Raw genomic sequence first — 26,698 nt, 5'->3', positions numbered from 1 at the left:
TATGTACCTTGACGGAATGATTATGGAAATCTGTAACAATAATCTCATTATTGCTATTTACCGCTGCAAAATGGGGACCTGCAATAAAGATACCGAAAACAATAGGTGATGAGCAGATCGACACCGCAGTGACTGAAACAAGAAATACACACTTAACACATTATTTAGTTTTTTAAAAGCACGCAGAATCAGTGAGGCCCTTGGTAGGGCATACTGGCTCCAGACTGCTGCCCTTCTAGTATCCCATGTCTGTGATTCTCTACGGACTTTCTCTACATCCAGCTAATGGCCCCAGCAGCCCAAAGAAAGTGCGATGAGCAGGAAGCATCCGAATGCCTTCTCCACGCCACCATCTGAAAGTCACAGCTGCTGGCTTCCCTGAATGACCATCAGTCCTCGAGGGCCTTTACCCCCCAGGGGGGAAGACCTGCAAACTCTTAGCAGCAGAGAGTCCAATGTGTAATTAACAAACAAACCAAACAACAACAACAAAAAAAAAACTTTGAGCAGAAAACCCGCTTTATGATTTTGTGTGACATTCAGGACCTGGCAGAACTGGAGACCAAGCGCAGAGAAAAATGATGCAAGCTGCTGCTCCATGCCCAAGACAGCCCTTTGGAAAAACTCAGCCGTTTCCAAAGCCACTTCCTCAGACATAGAAATCTAGGTCAACTGGTCACCGCAGAGCATGGCAGCGAAAATACCACCCTTCCTGCACCCAGCACGTGTTCTGGGTCCCCAGTTCTTTTAGAACAACCTAGAACGTTGGCAAAACTTCTCATTCAGAAGGTCTTTAAATAAAGCTACAGCTTAATGGAAACAGGAGTTATCCAATTGTTCCTCAAATCTTTCAAAGTTATTTCATTGGAAAAATTTCCATTGTATTTAACAGGAACAGTGGAAGATTAGATTTCTGTGTTTCCCACTGTCACCAAAGGCGGTGGTACCCGCCGCTTGGCTGACGGCCCGCAGAAGGGCTGGGGCTCAGCCTTTCACCTCCAGTGTCTTTCCCATTGCCAGCAAACACACTGGGGATGCGGTGTGTCCTCAACATGCTCCAACGTCATGCAAATGTGAGCAGAAGAAGTGGAGAAAAGGGGTTTTACATATTACCATCAAGTGTACCTGCAAACTGCCTGTCCCCATTTCCTCGGCTACCAAACCTGGTGACTATTTTCCCGTTTGGCTGGAAGATAAACACGCAGCACGCCTTGTTGTCCACCACAATAATGTGCCCGTTGCGGTCCACGGAAACTCCTTTGGGCCCCATCAGTTTTCCTGATCCAATTTTTGTCTGTTAGGAACAAGAGCAGAAATTAGGCACAAATGACAAAGTTGAAGAGCACAGAGACAGACATCTCAGTTGACACTTCAAAGCAGGTGCACAGCTGCTCTTCTACCACGGTGATCTTCCGTCCTGGAAAGCTGCCTTTGACATGCGCACTGCCCACTACTGACAATCATAGGAGGTTCTTGGGCTCACCACAAAGACAGTCCAGAACCTCTCCAAACCGGGCTCACAGCGTGCTCCCAAAGAGGCAGCATTGTAGGGTAAAATCATTCATCAGGAGATCATCCCATTACTGTCACTTGTTTTGTGTATACCTGATATAGTGCAAATAATTTTAATTTTCCAAAACTCCAGATTCCTTATCAACAGTATTTAAAAATGCAACCCCCCCCAAAAAAAACAAACCCTGACACACATAATTCCCAGTGGTATTTTTAAATACATAATAAGCAAAATATTGTTAAGTTACTAAAAGGAATGACAGCCAACAGTCATCCAAGCGAGGCCATCTTTGGCACTGTCATTTATCCAGGCATCTGTCATTGGCCCTGACTGGAATCAAGTTTCACACGAGAGGCAGTCACGTCCACCACTGTGTACTCACAGCATACCACATTCCTGGGTCCATAAGTACTCAAACAGTGTTTGCTGAACATATTAATAAAAATGGCCCAGCATTATAGGACCATCAGGATGATGAGTGGGTTTTGATATCTATATGGGGTTGGAAACCAATCCCCACGGATAATGAGGGGGGCCACTGAGCGGATGGAAGGAGAGCAGTGTCCATGTGCTAGAGCGTAACACTGTCAAAAGCTATATTCTTATAGGTTCTTCTTTGTTCTTTTTATTTTCCCTCCATATGAGCACTGATAAAAACATAACAGGAGGGCCTGGCTGCGTGGCCTAGTGGCTAAGGGCCTTGCCTTGAATGCACCGGGATCCCATATGGTCGCTGGTTCTAATCCCGGCAGCTCCACTTCCTCTCTATCTCTCCTCCTCTCTTTATATCTGTCTTTGTAATTAAAATAAAACAAATCTTTAAAAAAGAAAAAACCATAATGGGAGCCACAATGTGAGATGTTTTTAAATTCCCTGGCACAGGAAGGAGGGCTTTCCTATGGTGGGGAGAAAATAACTCTGTGTCGCCCTGTACTCCCGTACATACATCAGTGACTGGGATTTCGATCTGATCTTGAGCGAACAAAGGGACCTAATCGTGAAGGAAAGGACAACTTCCCTGGCAGAGGAATCCCATCCGCATCGCAGAGGTGAGAGAGGCCGCAACAGAGGCACGTAAAGAAAGGGCAACATGCCTCCTGGTCTGAATCAAAGCTACGTCAGCACCCAGAGCATTGAAACGAGCAGGTGACTGCTACCCAACAGCCGGAACACCGGCTCTGACTCAGAATGACTCACACACACCCAACGGCTAATTACACAGAATAAAACAAAAGCAAAGGATGACTTTTGTTCTCACACATGGTGAGAACACGGTGAGGCAGTGACAACTGGGACAGATCTACGTTGAACCAAAACTTCCTTCTATCTCCATCACCCCGCAGTGGGTTCTACTAAGGGAGACTCAGCACTGGGCCTGACTCTGTCTCCCATCACAAAATAGTCAAGGATACAAAAAGTTCTAGACTCTGGCTTGGGAAGGGTCAACAGCCAGAGCGTTGGTATAAAAAAGATTGAAGTGCTACTGTTTACAGCAAAATGGATTCAACCAGAGGGCATCATATCAAGTGAAAAAAGCCAGATCAATAAAAAAAAAAAAAAGCAAGACTAAAACACACACACACACACACACACACACACACACACACACACACACAGAAAACAGACAAAAAAAAAAGCCAGAACCAAACAGACAAATATATCATGCTTTCCCTTCTACATGGGAGGTAAATTTTTAAAAATAAACAAACAAAAAGTCCGTGTGTTCAATACCACTGCAAACAGTTTTGCAAGCCTTGACTTTACACCTTTGTCACACCAATGGTTAAGAATGTCATACTACGATGGCTTTTCTATTCCGTGATCATGTTGACGCTTACGGTATATGGTGTGATGGTCATTGTTCTTTCCTGTTCAGTTGTTTTTAGCTGTTGTCTCTGTTCCCACTGAAGAGGTCTGTTTGCTTTTTACTTGTCAAACTTATTGGGTGAACTAGTAAACCTTTTATTACAGTGTAGGTCTAGAGTATGTTATCCCAAACAGTAGGGAAAAAAGATCTGGGGAGAAGATGGGAGCTAGGAGGAGGAAAGGGAAGGAGGAGGAAAATGTCATTGTGTTCTTAAAAATTGCATCTCATACGTTAAATATTAAAATTTAAACATTTTAGGGTCTAGTGGCTAAAGTCCTCGCCTCGCACATGCCTGGATCCAATGTGGGCACCAGTTCGTGTCCTGGCTGCTCCACTTCCCATCCAGCTCTCTGCTTGTGGCCTGGGAAAGCAGTCAAGGACGGCTCAAAGCATGGGATATCCAGAAGCTCCTGGCTTTGAATCAGCTTAGCTCTGGCTGCTGCAGCCTCTTGAGAAGTGAACTAGTGGACAGATCTTTCTCTCTCTCTACTTCTCTCTGTATATCTGCATTTCCAATAAAGATAAATAAATCTCTAAAAAATAAATTTTATAAGATAATATGATGTCAAATCTAAGGGTTTTCCTGTGATTTCTGCCTTATTGCATTTTCTAATTATTTGTACCTTGGTAATAAGACCACGTGATGTAATCCATTAATCAATCATCCATAGAGACTGACTGCTTATAATCACCTGAGATTGTCAATGTCCCTTTTATCACTGTTATTGCTACTGCCTGTAACAAAGATCTGGTCCTTCCTGTACTCTCCTCAGTGGCACATGGGACACACGCTGCATTTATTCCTACGTGGAGATGCTGGACACACTTTTTCACCATCCTAGTGTCACATTGATTTCTTTGTTCTATGTTCGTCAACTTCATGTGGATGAAGGTTTACTATTTTTTTTCTTTTATTTCCAGCCGCCCCCCCCATGGTAGACTGTACTCAAGAGGATGCATAATGGAAATGCAGCAGAAATTAATATGTTCATACGTGGAAGCAGGGGGAAGTATGTCCTCATACACACATGCCAAGGATGGACTCACAGCGATATGGCTAATAATCCCCCACATTGCTGGCAGACACCTGAGTGGCAGCATGGTGGGCTTGTGAAAATTCACGAAAGACACCCATTGTGAGACTGGAGGGGAGACATCCCCCCCCACGTAGGCGCCACAAGGGTAGGGATTGTTGGTTGTTACTTGCAGTGCGCCCAGAACTTAAGGCCAACCCCGAAATAGTCACTCAATAAACACTGAGAGATTAGAGGCATGTATGTTTCCCACTCTCTAACAATACAATGAATGGAGTCACCCAAGCACGGCCAAGATGGACGCCACCATAACACGGAATATAAATCTGGGGATGGACGCCAGATACTCAGCAAAACCGTTCAGAGGAAAATGAACAAGACACAATGACAATGAATTGTTAAAATTCTTGTTTAAAACTGAACATAGGTAACAGTAAAAATCTAAGGAGGACATTAAAAAAAAAAAGACTGGAGGGGAGAACAGTGAGGAGGGAGGGAGGATGGAGACCCCCATTGCCTATTAAATGGTGTCATAAAACAAAAACAAAACAAAATAAATTAAGAAAAAAAGGGGCTGCTTGATCTCTTGTTCTGATCACAAAGGCTTGGGATGAGCTAGAAGACATAAATCAGGAGGGAGGAGTGAAAACTTAGGCTAAGAACTGGTGAGTAAAAGGAGGAGGGTAAGTGTGGCATAGTGGCTATAGCCGCTCCTTGTCATGCTGGGATCCCATCATGGCACAGGTTTGTGCACTGGTTGCCCTACTTCTGATCCAGCTCCCTGCTAATGGCCTGGGAAAAGCAGGAAAATGGCCCAAGTCTTTGTGTCCCTGCAACCCACTTGGGTGATCTGGAGGAAGCCCCTGGCTCCTGGCTCCACCTGATCCAGTCTCGGCCATTGTGGCCATCTGGGGAATGAACTAGTAGATGGAAAATCTCTCTCTGTCTCTCCCTTCTCCTCTGTGACTCTGGCTTCCACACAATAAATCTTTAAAAAAAAAAAATAGGAAGGGAAAGGGGTAAGATGTTCCATCTCTGCAACTATTTGGAACAAACACACACAGATCATCTGTGCATATCTTTCCCAGCACATGTTTTTGTTGTTGTTGTTGTTGTTAATAACATTGTATTATGTCAGTTTTATAGGCACTGGATTCCTCCCACCCCTCCCACAACCCTCCCCCCCAACAATTTTGGTTTTACAAAGTGATGCCACAGAAAAAAACAAGCATCTCTTGGTATTTAGTTACTGATCTCAAGCATTTCCATGCACAGTCCTTCTACCTTTTGGGTTTTGATCAGCACTTTTCATAACAAGGGGTACTGCTGAACCTACACCAAGCCCACTTGCCCGTTCTCTGGGACTGAGGGTCCTTTGTGGGAACGCCCGCCATGAGCCACAGCACTCTGCGGCTTGACTCCAGTTCTTCCCAGGAACCTAATACTGGCAGACTAGTGAATCACTGGATGAAAAATACTTAATGGAAGGAGCTATAAAACACCTGTCTCTACAATGTGAGACCTGTTTTAGTATCAGCTCCTGAATCTACAGACGGATTGTGGGCATGTGAGTATGAAACAAAAAATAAACTGGTTGACTGTAAACCAGACAAATACTTTAATCACTTGAACCGCCTTCATACTAAAGGTGTCCTATTTGGGTATGTCTTACCACTGATGTAATGATGAAAACCAAAAGAAAGCAAAAGGACGTTTGAGACACAGAAGAGTAAGAGATTTCTCAGTGTATGTGGTCATCTCAAGAAGCTATCACATTTCTAGTGTAATAAAAACTTCAAAGGTGATTGAAGAATTGTGTTTAAGATTATGGAATTCAAAATGACAGGTCTTAGGCCCGGCGGGTGGCTTGGCGGCTAAAGTCCTCGCCTTGAACGCACCAAATCCCATATGGGCGCCGGTTCTAATCCCGGCAGCTCCACTTCCCATCCAGCTCCCTGTTTGTGGCCTGGGAAAGCAGTCGAGGATGGCCCAAAGCCTTGGGACCCTGCACCCATGTGGGAGACCCGGAAGAGGTTCCTGGTTCCCGGCTTCGGATCGGTGCAGCACCAGCCGTTGCAGTCACTTGGGGAGTGAATCATTGGATGGAAGATCTTCCTCTCTGTCTCTCCTCCTCTCTGTATATCTGCCTTTCCAATAAAAATAAATAAATCTTTAACAAAACAAAATGACAGCTCTTTATTCTTCTCAATTGAAAACATGCCACCCCATGCCAGTTAGTGTCTCCAATTTGAGGGTTAGCAATTATGGAAATAAATCATTCGATAAAAGCAACAAGTCAGTAAAAGATGTTAGAAAGCAAAATATACATCCCTCCAAGAAGAGACTCCAGAGAGAACGTGTGTCATCACTGGGATTCCCACATGAATTCCAAAAGCAGCACCTCTGGAATAGCAGGTGCCTGCACGGGCTCATGCGGCCCAAGCCACAGCTTTCCTGTTGAGCAGAGGGTTGCTAGAGGCATGGGAAGGAATCTTTCTTAGACGCCTATCTTGAATGAGACACATAACATCATGAAATAAAATCTCATTTAGCCTTTAGTGGAATTCTAGGAGGCGGAGGTTTCTAAACATCAGTTTTAACCATGAAGCTCCTGTGGTTGATGAAAGTTACGTAATTTGCCAAGACCCAAACACTGAATAAACCACAGACAGAGCTGGGATTCCAGTGGGTTGACCTGAGTTAAAGTTCATGTTGTCAAGTGAAACAGAGGCCACCATTGTGCTAGAGAGGGGGATATGGAACAGCGCAGACGGCTTTCAGAAAGCTCTCTGAGGATGTCTCTTACACTCTTGTTAGGACAAACATGGAAAATGGCATTAGGGATGCAATTTTTGATGCTGCACTAGAAGGCAGATTTCTGATACCGCCTTAAGGCTCCCTGTTCCTGCGACTGACTGAAGACACGGAAGCTGTTGTCACATTCCCACGAAGTTGCTGGTGGGCAGAAACAGCAAACACGCCCGACAACATGTGCCCTTGGCGTAAGCTCTTCTTGCCTTTTTCTCTATCCCCACTTTCTCGTTCCCAGTCCTGTACGATGCACTCTCTTCCCCTCCATTCCTGCTTTCTTCTTCCCAATCCTGTATCCCTTGCTCGATTACTGTGGATTTAGATTGTACCACACCACCTACTTAGATGGTGACGGCAGTTGTTGGGTGTCCTTTGTTGTGTGTTATTCTTTTCCCCTACATGAGTTTGTACATTTTTAAAAGGCAGGGACCACGCCTTAGCAATTCTATTTCTTCTATGTCATCTGCCTCAGACTTAAAAAAAAAAAAGGCAAGGGGGTCTCAGTGCTGTAGCCCAGTGGCTAAAGTCTTTATCTTGTACGCCCAAGATCCCATATGGGTGCCAGTTCTAATCCCAGCTGCTTCACTTCTCATCCAGTTCCCTGCTTGTGGCCTGGGAAAGCAGTCAGGGACAGCGCAAAGCCTTGGGACCCTGTACCCATGTGTGGGAGATCCAGAGGAGGCTCCGAGCTCCTGGCTTGGGATCAGTTCAGCTCTGGCTGTGTGGCCACTTGGGGAGTGAACCAACGGATGGAAGATATTCTTCTCTGTCTCTCCTCCTCTCTGTGTATCTGATTGTCCAGTAAAATAAAATAAATCTTTTTTTTAAAAAATCAAGATACTTCACAAGGGACAAAGCAGGTGAATTGGAGACATATAAATTGCCTCAACCCTCTCCTAAAGGGTGCTGTTACTCAGTGGTGTTACAGGAAGTTCCTCCAAATCTGTGGTTAAAGAAAGTGACTGAGCAATCTCATCACTTTACCAAAGGAAGTCACGTTGCAGAAACACATAAGAGTGGATCTATAACATTGTCATTGTGACTCTCACTCATGAAGCTTCACGCCTTTGGGCATGAAGAATGGTTGAACATAGAAACTGGAACTCAGAGAAGCAAGAGATACTTCTACTGTTTTCTGTTCGTTCTCTCTGCTGCTGAATGGCCAGCCGGTAGTCAGTCTTACCTTGAACTTGCCATCTGAGGAGAAAATGCTAACCCACTTATTATCATAGTCAGCAATGATGATGTCCCCGCTGGGATGCACGGCGACCCCCGTGGGCCGCTGTAGCTGCCCAGGAGAGCGACCTCGGATGCCAAAGCGACTTTTGAACTGGCCGTCGTTGGAGAATATCTGTAAAACGAATCACAAATCCTAGCTGGAGTGCAAAGTAACACTGGGAGACTGGGAAAGCCATGGGAACATCTGTCGCATGCACTACAGGTCAGAATGTGCATACTTGATAAAAGAACAATCCACACACGTATGTTATAAACCTCCCTCCCCACACCCTGTGGGCACTGCTTATCTTAACTTTAAAGTAGGAGAATATGAACCTATATCCACTCTATAAATAGAAGTATAAAACTAGGCTCCATACCTGTACGCATTGGTTGTTGCTGTCTGCAATTAGTACCTTTCCGCTGGTGGATGCAGCTACCCCTTGGAGATTTGTAAACTCTCCTTTATTTCTTCCTTTGGTACCTAAAAGTAAATGATAAAACCACACACACACACACAAAAGCACTAATCAGTCAGGTTTCTCTGTTCTAGCTGAAACATAATTTAAGCCTCTATAGGTACTCTGAGAATACACTTGCAAAAATAATTATACTTCATTTATTTTTTAAAGACTGATTTATTTTTATTGCAAAGTCAGATATATATAGAGGAGGAGAGACAGAGAGAAATATCCTCCATCTGATGATTCACTCCCTAAGTGACTACAACAGCCAGAGCTGAGCTGATCCAAAGCCAGGAACCAGGAGCTCTTCCGGGTCTCTCACTTGGGTGCAGGGTCCCAAGGCTTTGGGCCGTCCTTGACTGCTTTCCCAGGCCACAGGCAGAGAGCTGGATGGAAAGTGGGGACTCAAAGTCATAAACTGGTGCCCATATGGGATCTTGGTGCGTTCAAGGCGAGGGCTTTAGTTGCTAGGCCACTGCACTGGGCCTTCATTTATTTTTTAAAGATAAAGATTTTGTTTATTTTTATTGGAAAGAGAGATTTACAGAGAGAAGGAAATGTAGAGAAAAAGATCTCCTATTTGCTGATTCACTCCTCAAGTGGTAGCAATGGCCAGAGCTGAACTGATCCAAAGCCAGGAGCTTCTTCCAGGTCTCCCACGTGGGTGCAGGGTCCTAAGGCACTGGGTTGTCTTTTACTGCTTTCCCAGGGCACAATCAGGAAGCTGGATTGGAAATGGAGCAGCCAAGATATGAACTGGTGCCTATATGGGATCCTGGGCATGTGAGGTGAGGACTTAGGTTAGTGCACTGGGTCCAAAATAATTATTCTTTAAATGAAGGGGAGGGGAGAAACCTATCTTTCCTCTATAACCTAATCCATGTTTTTAAATTTCTCTATCAGGTAGTGAAATTCTTTACAAATTCATGCTTTCACACAAATGCAAGTTTCTACTACTATTTTGAAGGTGTACATGTGATGATTACAGTGCGTATGGATTCCACAAAGACAAAGTAATGATAAAATCAAACAGATGCACTTGGAGAGGGATCTCATGTTGGGGCCTTTCCAAAAGCCTACTGTCTCACCTAGGCGCTTGACTTCCGAGAGCAGGATATCCCGTGAGTTTAATAAACCACCTGGCCACTGACGTTACAAAACAGCAATCTCATTTCTCATATCCTGAATTTTACTCATGCATTCTTTCCAAAGATCCAATCAGTTCACATTTCTTCCTGAAATTATAAGATCGGAGTTGGTGCCACAGCTCAACAGGCTAACCATCCACTTTCAAGTGCCGACATCCCATGCGGGTGCTGCATTGTGTCCCAGCTGCTCCACTTCCCATCCAGCTCCCTGTTTATGGCCTGAGAAAGCAGCAGAGGATGGCCCAAAGCCTTGACACCCTTTCTTAGCAGATCTGAAAGAAGCTTCTGGATAGGCTCTGGCCTGGTTGGCCATTTGGAGAGTGAACCATTGGTTGGAAGATCATTCTTTGTCTTTCCTCTCTGTAAACCTACATTTCATGTGAAAACAAACAAACAAACAAACAAAACAAAACAACAATTTTTTTTTAAAAAAAGGGAATTATAAAATATACCATGACAGGGTACTTCCTAGATAAAATAAATAAGGCAAAAGGATATTAATAAATTCAAAGAAAATAACCTTTCTTTTAAAATTTTTTTTCATGGAAAAGAGGAAGCCAGAAGAAGAGAAACCAAAAATTTCCACAGGCTAATTGACATCAAGTTTAATTTCCATGAAAGTTTCTATAACTTACTTCAACTTATTCAACAGCTGAATATGAATGGGTTGGAGCAGCTAGTTGACTGACTGGCTAAGTGTCATATAAAGATGTTCATGGCCCACGTCAGAGCCCCAGCCCGACTCCAGGTTTCTACCACTGCGGATCCGAGGAGGTAGCAGGGAAAGCTCGGGAAGTTCAAGCGCATTAGGTTCCTGCCAGGAACACAGATTTGGACTGTTCCCAGTCCCCAGCTCCTGCCCATCAGCAGGCATTTGGAAACTGAACCAGCTCTCGCTCTGTCAAATACGTAAGTCAGTACGTGAATGGAAACATAATGAATTTTGTCAGAAATGGCCATGAAAGTTTAAATTCTCCTACAAGGATTGCTCAGCTTAATCCTTTCATGTATATTCCTAGACTTCTTGAACACTCTGTTTTCAGACATACACTCCGCGTGTCCCTGGAAGGAGCAGCCAAGCTTGCACTGAGGCTGACTGACATGGAACGCATGCGGAAGCCCCGCCTGGGAAGAGGCTGACCTGAAACAGGTGTTTGGGTTAAGGAGGTGAAGTCGCTGATGAATGACTCTCAGAATACTATCAGCAACACAACCATCTTAGGTGAGCTGGTTCTCGCCAGACATGCTGGCTTGGATTGTCCTGAAATAACAGATCCTGTCGGTTTTGCTCGCAACCCCTCTCTCTCATCCGCTCTGAGTAACATAATAGAAAGGTTTGTGATCCAGATCCTCCAGGCAGTAGCTTTCACATTGAGAAGGAAACTACCTGGTTTTACCAGTGTATCAAAACAGAGGATTTTTTTTTTTTAGTTATTATTTTTTCTAACTTTTATTTGAAAGACAGAGTCACAAAGAGGAGAGAGAAAGATCTGTCTTCCGGTTCTTTTTCTAAATGAACACAATGACTGGAGCTGAGCTGATCCAAAGCCAGGAGCCTCTTCAGAGTCTCCCACACAGGTAGGTGCCTAAGGATTTGGGCCCTCCTCCACTGCCTTTCCAGGTCATTAGCAGGGAAGACGGGCAGGGAATGGAGCTCTCAGGACTCGAGTCAGTGTCCATGTAGGATGCTGGCACTACAGGCAGATCAGCCTACTATACCATGGCGCCAGCCCCAGAAGAGGGTATCTTTTTACACTGGCTCTATAAAGAATTCCTGTAATATGTGTGAGTATGGTGTCAGCAAACATTCTTTAAAAGTGTAGTGTTGGGGCCAGCATTGTAACACACAGGCTAAGGCACCTCTTGGGGTGCTGGCAACCCGCCTCAGAACATGAGTAGGAGTCCTAGCTGCTCCACTTGTGACTCAACTTCCTGCTAAGGTGCTCAAGAAGGCAGCAGCAACGGCTGAGGTGCTTGGGTCACTGTCGCCCGTGTGGCACACCGGGGTGGCTTCAGTGTGGGCCCAGACCTAGATGTGACAATCACGCAAAGAGTGAAGCAGTGGATGGAAGATCTCTCTCTTTGTTCTCTCTCCCTGCTTTTTCCCCTCAGGTGTGTTCAGATAAATGAACTTTTAACATACAATAAAATCAGGTGTTGGCACTGCATTGTTTTCAGAAATGGCACACTGGACCCTATAAACATGTACAACTACTATATGCCAACTAAAAATGCACACAAAGAAGATAGAAAGTGAAAAAGATCTTTTATTCGTTGATTCCCCAGATGCCGGCAATAGGCATGTTTGGGCCAGGCTGACACAAGGAGCCAGAAACTCCAGCTGGCTCTCCCACACAAGCGGCAGGGATTCAGGGACTCTGACCATCTTGCACTGCCTTGCCAGGTATGGTGTAAAGAGGCTGGATTAGCAGCAGAGCGCCATGACTTGCAGTGCTCTGACATGGCACGCAGGTACTATCGGCACCCAGCTCATCACCTCATACCGCTTGCCTTGAAAGTCGAAATGTATTTTTAAAAGCTGATGTGTTGGTTACTGGTGGTAAGAGGCAGAAGGAGGAGTGGATGGCCTCTGAAGAAGTTATGCACTTATGTTTTATTTTTTATCTTTCCCACAAGGTCTGAATAACAACCGGCTAATGGGTATAACCCAACAGAAGAACTGGAGAAAGAATTCTTCAAAAAAAGACTTTTTTTTTAAAGTAGTGGGAGTAAGGCCAGGATCTCCTAAGAATAAAAACTTAATTGATGAAAAAAACAGTTGATAAACAACAGCAAGGGTGTAGCCAGGTAAGGAGCTGAGGACCAACAAAAGAAACATAACAGCATACAACTGAGATTGGAAGATTTAAAAAAAAAAGGGAGAGGCCCAGTGCGGTGGCCTAGCGGCTAAAAGTCCTCGCCTTGAATGTGTGAGGATCCCATATGGGCGCTGGTTCTAATCCCGGCAATGGTTCTAATCCATTTCCAATCCAGTTCACTGCTTGTGGCCTGGGAAAGCAGTCAAGGATGGCCCAATACCTTGAAATCCTGGAAGAGGTTCCTGGCTACTGGCTTTGGATCGGCGCAGCACAGGCCATTGCTGTCACTTGGGGATGAATCATCAGACAGAAGATCTTCCTCTCTGTCTCTCCTCCTCTCTGTATATCTGACCTTGAAATAAAAATTATAATTTAAAATAAAAAGAAGAAGAAGGGCCCGGCATGGTAGCCTGGTGGCTAAAGTCCTCTCCTTGCATTGCTAAGACCCTATATGGGCACCAGTTCACATCCTGGCTGCTCCACTTTCCATTCAGCTCCCTGCTTGTGCCTTGGGAAAGCAGTAGAGTATGGCCCAAAATATTGGGACCTTGCACCTACATGGGAGACCTGGAAGGAGCTCTTGGCTTCAGATTGGCTCAGCTCCAGTTGTTGCAGCCACTTGGGGAATGAACCAATAGACAAAAGATCTTTCTCTCAGTCTTTCCTTCTCTCTGTAAATCTGCCTTTCCAATAAATAAATAGATAAATACATAAATCTCTCTAAAAAAAAAAAAATAGAACAAATTGGTCTGGGCCTTGGGGTTGGGGGCGGCTTGCAGCTCCCTACAGTGTGATGACGGTTGGGGGTGCCCCTGCTGGGCTGGATCCAATGTTGGCGACTCAGGCCAAAGCCACTGGCGAAAGGCAGTGACTGAGTCCTTGACTTTCTCCAGGCCAAAGAGGAATCTTCCCTCAGGGTGAGTACACCACGAGGGAACCTTGGGAACTGGATTAAAGTCCTAGCTCCTTCCTGCCGCCAACACCTTGCCTCAGGAAGAGTGGGAGGGGTCTGGGCTTTGGGGTTGGGGACAGCTTGCAGCTCCCCGCAGTGTGGCAGCTGTGGGGGGTGCCTCTGCTGGGCCAGATCCAAGTCTGGTAACTCAGGCCAAAGCCACTGGCAAAAGGCAGTGACTGAGTCCTTGGCTTTGGGTGGCCAGTGCACCAAATGGTGCCAGGCTCTGTCTGCTGGCCACCCTCCAGTGAACTCTGAGGCTTTTAGGATATGAAATTGCTGCCTAGGGACACCCATGAACAAAGCCAGCTTTAGAGTAGGTGAGAGATTAATTCTAGGTGATTCCCAGTAACAGGGTCATGAAACTTTCGGGCAAGTGTGGGGACTGAAACCTGATGGTTTTGAGGGGAGTGCCCATAGATCTATTTGGGCCACACTGATTCACTAGCTAAATTAGGAATCCTAAGATGGGCTGTTAGTATAGAACATCACTGATGGCCATACACCAGTCCACACCAAAGCTATGGATGGGAGCCTGTCTGGCAGGGCTAGGTACCATTACTTGACTGGGTGGTAGAATAGTGGAGTGGTCACATTTGGCAGGGTCAAGACACTGACCAGCACACTAGAGAATTTGGTCCAGGGGTAAACTCTGTGGGGGAAGTGTGGGCCCAACCCTGTGGAAACACAAGTCCTTCAGGTTAGCTCATGAGCTGGGGTGGCGATGGGCTAAGTTAGGAGTGACCATGGTACCTGCCATCACTTACAGGTAAAGGAACCGATGGCAATCTGGGCAGGTCAAGGCAGCACCATCCAAAGGTGCATCCTAAAATAGGATGTGGGGTGGGCTGAGCTGCAACTGGAAGGGGGCAGACCGGACAGGGCCAAGCAAACTTCAACTCACAAAAAAGGAAAGAAATCAGGATGGAGCACATGTCATTCTGACCTAGGCTCTTACCCCAACTGATCTTCATGAGGCAGGGATGCTAGGCCACAGCATCAAAGGCAAAGGCTGAGACAGGTGAGGGGCTAAGCCAACTGGGTCAGAGCAACCACTGGCACATACACAATTTAGGGCTGGGAATAGACCTGGTTGGGGAGCTATGAGAGTACATTTTTGCTGGGTTGGGATTCCCATGGGAGGGTGTGGGGGTTGCGTTCTGGTCTGGATATGGCTGCAATCTCCCTAGGCACAAATGTGGACTGGGACTGGGCACACCAAGCCTGGCTAGACACCAGCACCATATGGTGCTCTGGAGAACCTGGGTAGATGTAGGACAGACTAGGCTGGGTCTCTGCCCCTACTGAGCCGTGTGTGAGCAGTGTCTGGGTATGGACATGCCTTGGCTGGGGTGAAACAGCCAACACCAAGAACTGGAATGAGGTGAAGGCCAGCAATGAGGGCTGGTCCATGGAACCACCAGTACATGCATGACCTGGCATAGCGAGAGGTTCTGATGGAGGAGCTTGAGAAACTCCTCTGTTGGAACACAGCCCCTACAGGTGAGCACAAAAACCACAATATGGAGCGACCAGACCAGGCCAGAGGAAGATACCCACCATTATACATATGGCATAGTTGGGCGCAGACCAGGCTGAACCCATTCACATCAACTGCTGGCGAATCCAAGCACCAGCATAGAGTGTGGGTCAGACCAGTTTCAGTCGCAACACATATCAGTGCACATTAAGGAATGCCAAGGTGAGGTGAGCCATACCAGATGTGGTATTACCCACTTGCCTGTAGCCCTTGACCCTTTGTACCCTAATTAACTAAACAATATCATTTTAAAAATAAATTAATTAGTTTTTAAAAAAGTGAGCAAACCAACCAACCCAAGCTCTTATAGACCCTTGCTTCTGTAAAACTGGAAATGTGCCCATGGCTCAGAGGGCACACAGATTAAGAAACACTGAACTAAACGAGGAAAGATGCAGCTGGATAGAGCTTCTAAATACTGAGTGGCTTTCCTTCTGGTCCTGGCAGGTACAAAGCTGCCTACGGGCCTGCTTCAGACTGAAACTCTTGCAAATCAAGGATTTAGCTACTGAACCATCTTGCCAAGCTTGATGTGGACTACTTTGATTATTTGTTTGTTTAAAGTTTATTATCTGTTTGAAAGAGTGACAGAAAGCGTGAAAGCGACAGAGAGAAAATAGAAGTTTCATTTGCTGGTTCACTCCCCAAATGGCTGCAATGGCCAAAGCTAGGCCAGGCCAAAGCCAGGAACCCTTCCATGTCTCCCACCTGGCAGCAGGCACATCGTCCAGTGTCTTGGCGCTCCAGCACAAAGCTGGCATTGTAAGAGGCAGTTTTCCTGCTGTGCCATCACGACTGTCCCATGCTGCTGATTATTTTTGCAGCAGTTAAATTAGAAAAATCTTGCCAGTGAGTAATGAACTATAGTGTATTGTCATTATGTCGAAATGTCCTTGTGTTTCCAAAGAGCCTCGAGCAAAAATAAAATAGAAAGAAACTCCAGAAGTAGAAATTACTGGGAATCACGCTTTACTCTTTAGTAAATCTGATTCAGTCTACAAAAAGGTGCCTTCCCTTCTCTACAGCATTCTAAATGCCTCCCCAAAGCGGTTCTTTCATAATGAATATAACACAAAATTTATTTCGTTTTCACAAAATCTCTTCCTGTCTACTTCAATCTAAAAGATTTCGTTTGATGGCTACCTGTTAGCTAGTAAAAGAAATATCATGGGCCCGGTGCAATGCCTCAATTGGTTAATCATACCCTTGTAAGTGCCAGGATCCCACAGCAACAGTTTGTGTCCTGGCTGCACCATTTCCCATCCAGCTCCCTGCTTGGGGCCTGGGAGGCAGTAGAGATGGCCCAAAGCCTTGGGACCCTGCACCCATGTGTGAGACCAGAAAAAGCTCTTGGTCCCTAACTTCAGATCAGCTCAGCTCCAACAGTTGTGGCCAATAAAAATAAATGTTTTGTTTATAAAGAAATTATCACAAATTTCAAACATGTTTGGCAATGATGTCCTAAAATAAACAGAATAGTTTTTTTCCCCATATGCTAAATGAGCTTGTGAAGCACAAAATGGAGTTTGAAGTTGACAGTTGCTAACCCCTGCTTCTGCTGGTCAGTTCTACCTCCCCACCTTGGGGACCACAGAAGCGAGCTGAGCCCTTAGACTAAACCAGGGGGTCAAGGAATGCAGATGTTCTCACATACAACATAACTTAAGCTAAATATTTTGAAGGGAAACACTGCAACTGGATGAAATGAGGCCAAGAAGCATGTCTAATACAAGATCTTCAGCCCTGGAGATGCTTAAAAAATATTGAGTGAATGGGGAGCACTAGTGATCAACAGAGTAAACTACAGCACACATTACATCATGGGAGAATAAGACGCTTAATAACTGCTTTCATGCCCATTCTCTCATCCCCGAGTTAGCAGCATAAATATTATGGTTCCCATTTTCCAGATGAGGAAATGTGAAGCTGGATCTATCACAAGGGCACAGGGAGTCCAAGAATAACATCTGGCTTCCCAGATGCTTTCTGTAGCACTTTTTGTTTGTTTGGTTGGTTGTTTGATTGATTGGTTTCCCATTATACACATTGCTACTTTCCAACCGGACTTTAAAATGTCAGGCTTTGGAGATGAAAATAGTTATCCTTTGAGTTCACACAAATCCTGTTTCTGCTGGAATCCTTTAGAGAAGTGCATCTCTTTGTACACAGTGTTATCACTGTGTCCCTCACTGTGTCCCTCCTGCTCCTGGGGTTAGCAGGGACATCCATCTGCCTGTTCACTATTGCTCCATAACACAGCATGGTATCTGCACTCAGCATTAGTTGCATCCTGCTCCACCTCAAGTGCAAGAAGAGATCCCAAGGAAGAGATTCTCAAGGGGTGGAGGTGGATTCCTTCAATGGCCTCAGATGCCAAATTATTAGGATCTCCTTATATTTGAAGAAAAGGAACAGGTGGTTTGCAGAAGCAAGGTGGGGTGGGGGCATTTAATAATATATGTTCCTGCAATCCTCTGAGCTCAAACTAAGTGATCTTACACATCCAGTGTTTCAATTTATTTATTTGAAAATCAGAAGAGACAAAGAAAAGAATTTCATGTGCCAAATGGCAATGATAACCAGGGTTAGATAACCAGGTCAAAGCCAAGAGGCTGGAACTCCATCCAGGTCTCCTAGGTCCTTGAGCATTCCCTGTTGCGTTGCAGGATGCACACTGGCAGGAAGCTGGAATCAGAAACTAAACTGGATCTCGAATCCTGGCACTGAGACGCAGGCATCGTAAGCAGCATCTTCTCTGCTGTGTTGAACCCCTGTCCCTACACGTCCACTGGAAATGACACTGCTTTAGTGTACAGCTGAGGTCTTCCTTTGACTTCTCTGCTACTCATGAAGGTATGGTGGATGAATTACAAAATCTGAAAAAACTGAACAGAAATTCCTTCACTCCTCTCCTACATGCTCTGGTCTCCCCTTTGTTGCATGACTTTTCATTAGTAGCTGACAGGATAAGTTCATAAGCTTTTATTCAGCAAACTCTAATAGTGAAAATCTCCCTGAGTTCCCAGCAATCATCATCACCAACAGGCGTTCTTAGCTGCCTCGCGAAAAGTCCTTCACCATTATTTGCAGACACCACACAGGAGTAACACAGCAGCAGCTCACTCAGAAAGACAACTCAATAAAGTGTTCAGGCATGACAGGCACTGCATACTCAATGTTGGGAAACCACAGCAATTCAAAGGACATTTTCAATGAAGGGGATTCATGGTGCAATTCCAAAGGCCAGGGCCTCACTTCTGGAAGTCTCACTTGCTTTCATACTGCAGGTTGTCCTGGTGATGTCAGGCACTTGACATCAGCCATGATGGAAGTATTTACTGTATAAAGACGGACAAACATTACAAACCAGAACTGCCCCAGCCTCCCAGGCATGGCCTCTGAAGGGCCCAGTTACCAGGCCAATCTGCAGATCTCACTTATTTCATCTCTATTTTCCCATCATCTATTACAATGCCTGGTGGCACTAAAAATTTTTTAAGTTATATTATTGAATATTGAGCCTGTCTTTTGGCTAGACTATGAATTAGAGCCCTAAAGTTAAAGAGGAATTAACCCCCAAAATTATTAGCAATCAATTTAACTCATGAAGCTAAAAATCTGTATACTAAAAAATATAAAACATTGATGTAAGAAATTAAACGTGACAGATAAATGGAAGATATCCTATGTTCATGGAATGGAAGAGTCACATCATTAAAATGTCCATGCTACCCAAAGTGAGCCAAAATTTTGAAACAATCCCTATCAAAATTCCTATTCATAAAAATAGAAATCCCAACATTCCTTTGAAACTATAGAAACCTCTACATAAGCCAAAGCAACCCAGTGCAAAAGGAACCAAGCTTCAGGTACCAGATTACTTGATTTCCAAAATTTATTTTAAAGCTATAGCAATAAAAACAGCATGACACTGGCACAAAAACAGGTACAAATCACTGGAATAGAAAACACAGAAGTAAATCCACACATTTACAGCGACTGATCAAGATGAAGGCCAAAGCAAATAAAAGAGAAAGGACAGTCTCTTCAATAAATAGTGCAGAGGAAACTGGATATTCACAAGCAGAAGCATAGAATTAGACCTCCCTCTTACACTATAGCCAAAAACCAACTAAAAGCAAATGACAAAAAGAAGGCCTGAAACTATAAAATCACTAGAAGAAAGCACAGAGGGAAAGAAGACTCCACGATACGAGTCTGAGAAATGATCTTGAGATAAGAATCCAGAAGCACAGCAGCAGCAGAAGCACAAATAGACAAATAAGGGGCTGGAGCTGAGGTTGTTCATTTGCCAACATCCACAGTGGAATACTGGTATGAGTCTTTATAGCTCAGCTTTCTATCAGCATGCCTGAGAAGACAGAAGTTGGTCCTTGGGCCAACTATGTAGGAAACAGGAAGAAGTTTCTGGCTCCTGACTTTAGCCTGGCTCAGTTCTGGCTGTTATGGTCAGTTCAGGACTTAATTAACAGATAGAAGACATCTTTCTCCCTCTCTCTCTCTGTTACATTGCTTTTCAATACATACTTTAATTAATTTTAAAAAGATAAGATTTCATGAAACAAACAGCTGCATGGCAAAGAAATAATTGCAGAAGTCAAGAGATAGCCTATAGAATGGATACTATATTTGCAAATCATACTGTGCCATGGTACAGTTAACTAAACCACCATCTGCAATGCTGACATCCCATCTAGGCACCAGTTTGTGTCCTGGTTGCTCTACTTCTGATCCAGCTCCTGCTGATGTACCTGGGAATGCAAATGGGCCAAGTCCTTTGGTTATTGAATCCAAATGGGAGACCAGACAGAGTTTCAGGTTGCTGGCTTTGCTACTGCACCCATTTGGAGAGTGAACTAGCAGGTAAAAGATGTCTGTCTCTCCCTCTCAATCTAATGCTGTCCTTGACATGAAGAAATAAACCTTTAAAAAGTAAAGAATATCTAAAATGTACAAGAAATTCACACAACTCAACAGCAACCAGAAAAGGCACAATTGATTTAGAACGGGTAAAGGAGAGTGGGCACTGTGGGACAGTGGGTTAAGCCGCTGCTAGGGATGCCTACAACCCCTATCCAAGAACAAATCTGAGTCCTGGCTATTCCACTTCCAACACAGGTTCCTGCTAATGCATCCAAGAAGGCAGCAGATGATAGCCCAAGTGCTTGGGCCACTCCCACCCATGTGAGAGAGAGGGGTGGAGCCTTGGCTATTGCAGACTTTGGAGAGTGTACCAGCAGGTGGAAAATCAATGTCTGCTTATCTCTGTCACTGCCTTTCAAGTCAATAAAAAATAAATTAACATTATAAAGATTTATTTAGTTTATTTGAAAGGCAGATTTACAGGAAAAAAAGATCTTTCATCTGTTGGTTCATTTCCCACATGGCATAACGGCTGCAACTGAGCTGATCTGAAGCCAGGAGTATCTTCTGGTTCTTCCACGTGGGTGCATGGTGCAAGGGACCAGGGCCATAAGCAGGGAGCTAGGTGGGAAGAAGAGCAGCTGAGATAAAAACCAGCAACCATATGCAATGCCAGCACTTGAAGGCATAGGATTAGTCAGCTAAGCTACTGCTCCAGCGCTCAAATAAACATTTTTTACAAAACAACAAAAATTATAAAACGGGCAAAGGGCCTACACAGACCTCTCTAAACAAGACATGGCAATGGCCAACGAAAAATTTTCAACCTTATTAATCATCAGGACCATGCAAATCAAAATCACACCAGCACCATGATCCTGAACCTGCAACTCCAGAACAGGTTCAGTTTCATAATTGTGAGAAAATAAATTTTTGTTGTTTAGATCCTCCAAGTTGTGGCAGCTTTTGCAAATTAAGATAACATCTTACAGGCCCGGCGTGATGGCATAGTGGTTAAAGTCCTCACCTTGCATGTGCCGGGATCCCATATGGTCGCCGGTTCTAATCCCAGCGGCCCTGCTTCCCATCCAGCTCCCTGCTTGTAGCCTGGGAAAGCAGTCAAGGATGGCTCAAACCCTTGGGACCCTGCGCCCGCGTGGGAGACCCAGAAGAGCTCCTGGCTCCTGCTTCGGATCGGCTCAATTCCAACCATTGCGGCTGCTTGGGGAATGAACCATTGGACAGAAGCTCTTCCTCTCTGTCTCTCCTCTCTGTATATCAGCCTTTCCAATAAAAATAAATAAATCTTTAAAAACAAATCTTACGTTAATGCACAAACTCAGACATGATGCTATGTGCCAGGCTACTGCTCTAAATCCCTTAGCTTCTGCGATGTAAACATCATCCCACCAGTGCCAGTCAATTTCTCACTGGATAAGAAGGCAAGAGTAGATGCCTGTCTCCCCAGATTGGAAGCTGGGGCCATTTAGCCTGTTGCATCAGAGGATCTGGGTTCAACACCAAGCTCCACCTCTAGATGGCGGCTTCCTGCCAATGCATACCCTGGAAGGCAGCAGGTACTGTCACCATGTGGGATAATTGAACAGTGTTTCCAGCTCCTGACTGGCTCCTGCCTGAGTCCCAGCCCCTGTGAGCACACGGGGTGCGAGTCACCAGTGTGAGCGCTGTGTCTCTGCCTCTTAAATAAAAAATATATGTCTGTGTATATGCGTCTCTCTCTCTGTGTGTCTGTATTTGTTGTGGGAGGGACCCCTTGGGGACATTTCTCTTCGCCCAGGTGTCAGAGGCAGACATGATGAGAATGAACCAGTACAAGCTTAGCTACCCACTGAGTGCTTGCTGTATACCTAGGAGAGTGCCCAACAGACGGGAATTCCCGCATTTCACCCCAAATAGCAAGATCAAAATTCAGTGACATTTCACTCTGTATTTTACAGAGGAGGAATGCTGGCTGCTCAGTTCCAGAGACCAATCAGGATCCTGACCCAGATTTGCCCAACTCCAGATTTAAGTCTTTTACTGCTGCACACTGTCTAGACATTAGACTGCAGTCGGTCAGCAGGTCGACGGGGAGGATGAATTTGTCTTTAGATGTTTGGAAAGCACCAAGCTTTAGAATTTTTTTTTTAAGAGAAAAGGTAGTAGTCAGACTCTAACAGCCTTAGGAATTATAGTTGAAAAAAAAAAAATGGTTCCCAGTTATTTAAACTCCTTCTACACGGCAGGCACTGAGTTTGGAATTTGGAGGGTGGTGCCATCTTCACTTTACAGATGCAGATACTGGAGCTTGGGGTTGCCAAGAGGTGGGCCCAGGAGGGCGCCTGGAGAGGTGGAACTGGAGTGGCAGAGGAGGGAGGTTCCTACTGCTGCCCCCACCGTAGAACAGCCCAGCTCTGCTTCAGAGGGTGGGTCTGCAGGGTCCACACCCACCCACCTGCCCGGGAAAGTCTGAGGGCCTCATTGTACCCTGAAGCATCAACACAGGGCGGACCAGGAGTGTTCCAAGGAGCCCTCGTTTCCCAAGACACTCCCCAGGGAAAGTTCTCCTTTGGTGAGAGACTGGCAGTGCTGCCTGCAACCCTTTCCCTGCCTCAGACACTTCACTGTGCTCAGCAGCTGGCTGCGAGGGGTCCCAGCAAGTTCCGCAGAACAAAACTCAATTCCAGCGGCCAAAAGTTCCCCTCCAGCACATTTGGTCTGCAGAACTGCGTTTCAACAGAGCCCAGTTCAGCACCCTTGCGGAGTCACACTGCAGGGCAAGGCAGGGCACGGCTGACCCTCCCCCACCACGGTCACACACAAAGGAGTCCAGCAGGAAGCAATTACTGGAAAGTCAACCAAAAGGCAGACTATACCCGCCTGACCTGCCGGAGGCTCAAGCCACTGGATGCTATTTAGCTTGCTTTCTGATGAGAGAGTAAACAGTTAACACAGAAAGCTTAGAGGCAATAAATCTGCTGGGGAAAAGGCTGTTTACATTCCAGATCTCTAGGCTCAACCACACCTTCCAGCTTCTGCTTCAACCCCGCCCCAAACCCTTTCTGCGATGAACTTCACACAGCTTTTGGGGTGCTCTGCCAGGGCAGGAGCTGGGGGCATCACAATGGTGACGCCCTACTTTTGACAAGCAGGCTGGAGCTGTGAAGCTGCCAGAGACAGCGGCCTCTGTGCCTGGAGGGGAGGTCAGACAGGGGGTCCTCTAAATCACTCCCCCGGGGTGGGGACAGGGCAGGGGCGGGGGGTCAGCACTGCCAACACTCGCAGCTGGACTGTGCAAGCTATGATTTCTTTGTATTTTTTGATTATTTTCAGGTTCCAATTTTCTCCTCTAATCATGTAGCCTCTGGGAGGAAGGGGGGAGGGATGTAGGGGAGGGGAAGGAAGGAAAGGGGGTGCTGGGGACATAAGGAGACAGCACATCACCCGCGAAGAAGAAAAAGGCCACCCAGTTCAGGTGTCCCTGGATCTCCCGAGCTGCCCTGTCCCCACACGCTTGCCCTCAAGCACCGCATCCCCACCTGCCCCTACTCACCCACGCGGAAGATGAGGTCGTCTTCGATGGGGTTTTCTTTTCGCTTGCCCGTGCTGTACATGCTGGCCGGCCTCTTGACAGCCTTCTGCTTGACGTGGCCACTGCCGGGGGACTTGACGCGCCGCTTGACGCCCTCGGTGGTGGGGGACACGTCCGCTGAGCGGATGACCTTGAGCTTGAAGGGGCTGCCGCGGATGTGCTGGTCGTAGAGCCGCAGCGACAGGGTGAAGTCGCCCTCCTTCTGGACGGTGTAGAGGAATTCGTAGGTGCCGTTCTTGTTGTCCAGGATCTCCCCGTCGGCCACGCTGCCGTCGGGCGTGCTCAGCTCGGCCGTCAGGTAGGCGTTGCCGGTCTTGCACAGCTCGCCGTCTTTGTCCTTGGTGGTTATGGTGACGGACATGGGCTGCCCGATGATGGTCTGGCGCAGACCCTCGCCCGTGGCCACCGTCTCAGAGGCCACGGCGTTGGTGGTGAGGATGGTGCCGAGGTTGTGGATGGACTTCTTGAGGCCCTCGGTCTCCACGATGAAGTCCAGCTGGTCGTTCTCGCGCGGGTGCAGCGGGAAGTCCTGGTCAGCCAGCTCATTCAGCTTCTCGCTCATCTGCTTCTTGACCAGCAGCACCTCGGTCTCCGTGCCATGGTGCAGCGCCTGCGCCGTGAAGTTGCTGCAGCTCTTGATACTCTCCTGCCCCTGGAGCAGAGTGTCCAGCTGCGACTGCAGCACCTGCGGGGGTTGTCCAGGCGGGTGAGATCCGCGGGGGCACGAGCTGAGCCGGGCCGGAAGGAGCCCTGCACCTGCTCCCGCCCGCCCCCCAACTCCCCACGCAGTGGCTCCCCGCAAATGGCGTTTCACCAAACCCCGTGAGCCCAGGACTCTTGCAGACTCCTCAACTGTATTCCCAGCAGCTGATCTCACCAGTTCTTTTCTGCCTCGCCCTGGCTCTCCCACACAAATATCTCTTGGGTCATGTGCTTCGGACAGGGACAAATAGAAACGTCCCTACCAATTGCCTGGCAAACACATCGCTGCTGTGGCTGGCATTGAAAGTCATCATTATTCAGTATCCATCCCTTAAAAACCAAAGCTTTGGGTCACCACCCACCTAAAGGATACACCCACAGACAAAACTCTCCAGTCTGAATATCACAAGCTTTGTGTTTCTGGTTCTGTGATGTAGATGTAGTCAAACAAGCCTGCCGTCTGGCTTTGCTTTGAAGTTGGAAAACTGGTTGGTGCGGGTGAGAGCAATTAGGAGTGCTGGTCTTTATAATTAGGGAAGGAAAACAATCCCGCTAAACCCTGAGTCCTGAATGCATTACTTTATATTCACTGCTCGCCTTTTGTCAATTTATAAATGGGCACTAAAGGTTGCAGATAGAGTTGTGCCAAAAATAGAAGGGGGAGAAAAAAAAGAGTGGAACAGATCATCAAGTCAAAATTACAGATCCCTGAACCATGGTGACACGCGAGGACCTGTTTGTCCTCTGGTGCTGTGAGAACACAGTGAGTTAGTGTCACGCGGTGGCAGGCCTCCCGGGTCAGCGTCAGAAGGGCTGGGGACTTACTTTATGCTTCAGGCCATAGTTGACCTCCAGCTCCATGAGCAGCACGCTCTTGCGCACGTTCAGTGTCTTCTGGAGCTCGTCGAAGGTGGAATGGATGTCCTCCACGATGCTGGCCTTCTGGTTGGTCAGCTGGTGAATGATTTCCGAGATGAACTGGAGAGCCGAGTCAATTTCCGGGAGCCTAGGGGCCAGTCGTTAGAGATCATTGTGGAACAAGACATTCCATTCTGTAAACAAATATTTTTTTCCCCCAGGGTGCACAAAGCAAGTGACAAGCACAGCTTTTACAAGATGGGACTTGGAAGGTTCGTGTTTATTTCAGTATGTCTCCAATCACCTCGTTTTAATTACTGGTCATACAAAGACTTGAAGCTGTCTGACAAGACATTGTGGTTAGGTAATTATTTTTTCGGGCACTGCTGTGTGCATTGTAGGATATTTCCACTTATGCACACAGGTGTGACACCAAAAATGTCTCCAGACCTTGCCAAATGTCCCCTGGAGAGCATAATTGCCTAGGGTTAAGAACCACTGTTCTAAATATGCATATAACATTTTAAACTGCATCTTTTTTCCCCCCAACCAAAGGATGTCTAAACTCTTATTTCCTGGGACTTCTTCTGTGGCTACCACGTTCTTTCCATCAGGGCAGAGTACCCACATTTTTCTCACTCTGACTACGGTTAAGAGATTCACTATTTTGTCCCCCTTGGCAGCTGTCTTTGGTCTTCCCCGTGCACCCAACAGCTAGTCTATCCTTTGGATTCCACACCAAAGAAAGAACCTGGAAGCAGGAAAATGGGTAGTCACTGCTCAAAGCCACCGTGCAGGGCTGCAGCAGAAGGAAGCCAGTCACAGCCGCCTGAGTGGGCCGCTGAGTGTGTCACAATCGCCTGGAGAATTCAGGCAGATTTCAGAAATTTCTTCCCAGGGTGCTTTCATTTACCGCTCCTTACAAAGGTGCTAACGCAAAAATGCCGCCACCCATTGTGTGAAGGGGACTCCACACTTTTCCAGCAAATTCCACAGAGGTTAAGAGAGAATTTGCTTAATGACACAGAGATCGGCTCCTGGAAGGGTGATATGAACAGATTATCACGCCACGAGGCTGGCTCGGCTGCATGGGAGATGCGCAGGCTGGAAGCATGGGAGAGAAGATCGTACCTTTTGTTGATGGCATCCAGCTGGACCTGGAGAGAGGCCTTGTGCTGCTCCACCACGTCCTTGAGCGGGACCGTGGGGTGCTCAGCGTGCTCGCCCTCCGTGCACTCTCGACACATGGCGGTCTCGCAGGACTGGCAGTAGAATTCCATTACCTGTGGGTCACAC

The 26,698-nt window shown here is 46.4% G+C and overlaps 1 protein-coding gene across 4 annotated transcripts in view; it reads right to left on the bottom strand.

Annotated features, from left to right (window-relative positions):
- Nucleotides 1-26,698, bottom strand: part of TRIM2 (tripartite motif containing 2) — a 55,686-nt gene that overhangs the window by 8,478 nt on the left and 20,510 nt on the right. Inside the window, exons 3-9 of one of the 4 annotated variants that reach the window (XM_040967130.1) lie at nt 26,534-26,685; nt 25,370-25,550; nt 23,804-24,527; nt 8,824-8,927; nt 8,409-8,576; nt 1,126-1,294; nt 8-78 (exon numbers count right to left, since the gene is read on the bottom strand). In XM_040967130.1, the coding sequence (XP_040823064.1) occupies nt 8-78; nt 1,126-1,294; nt 8,409-8,576; nt 8,824-8,927; nt 23,804-24,527; nt 25,370-25,550; nt 26,534-26,685 (1,569 nt within the window). Of the gene's footprint in view, nt 1-7; nt 79-1,113; nt 1,295-8,408; nt 8,577-8,823; nt 8,928-23,803; nt 24,528-25,369; nt 25,551-26,533; nt 26,686-26,698 lie in introns of all 4 variants that reach the window. The other 3 variants (XM_040967131.1, XM_040967132.1, XM_040967133.1) reach the window with 3 other exon arrangements.

This window comes from Ochotona curzoniae, unplaced genomic scaffold (assembly GCF_017591425.1).
Source record: "Ochotona curzoniae isolate NIBS_2020 unplaced genomic scaffold, NIBS_Ocur_1.0 scaffold_4506, whole genome shotgun sequence".
NCBI classification, from domain to species: Eukaryota; Metazoa; Chordata; class Mammalia; order Lagomorpha; family Ochotonidae; genus Ochotona; species Ochotona curzoniae.
This window is presented reverse-complemented; position numbering and strand designations above follow the sequence as displayed.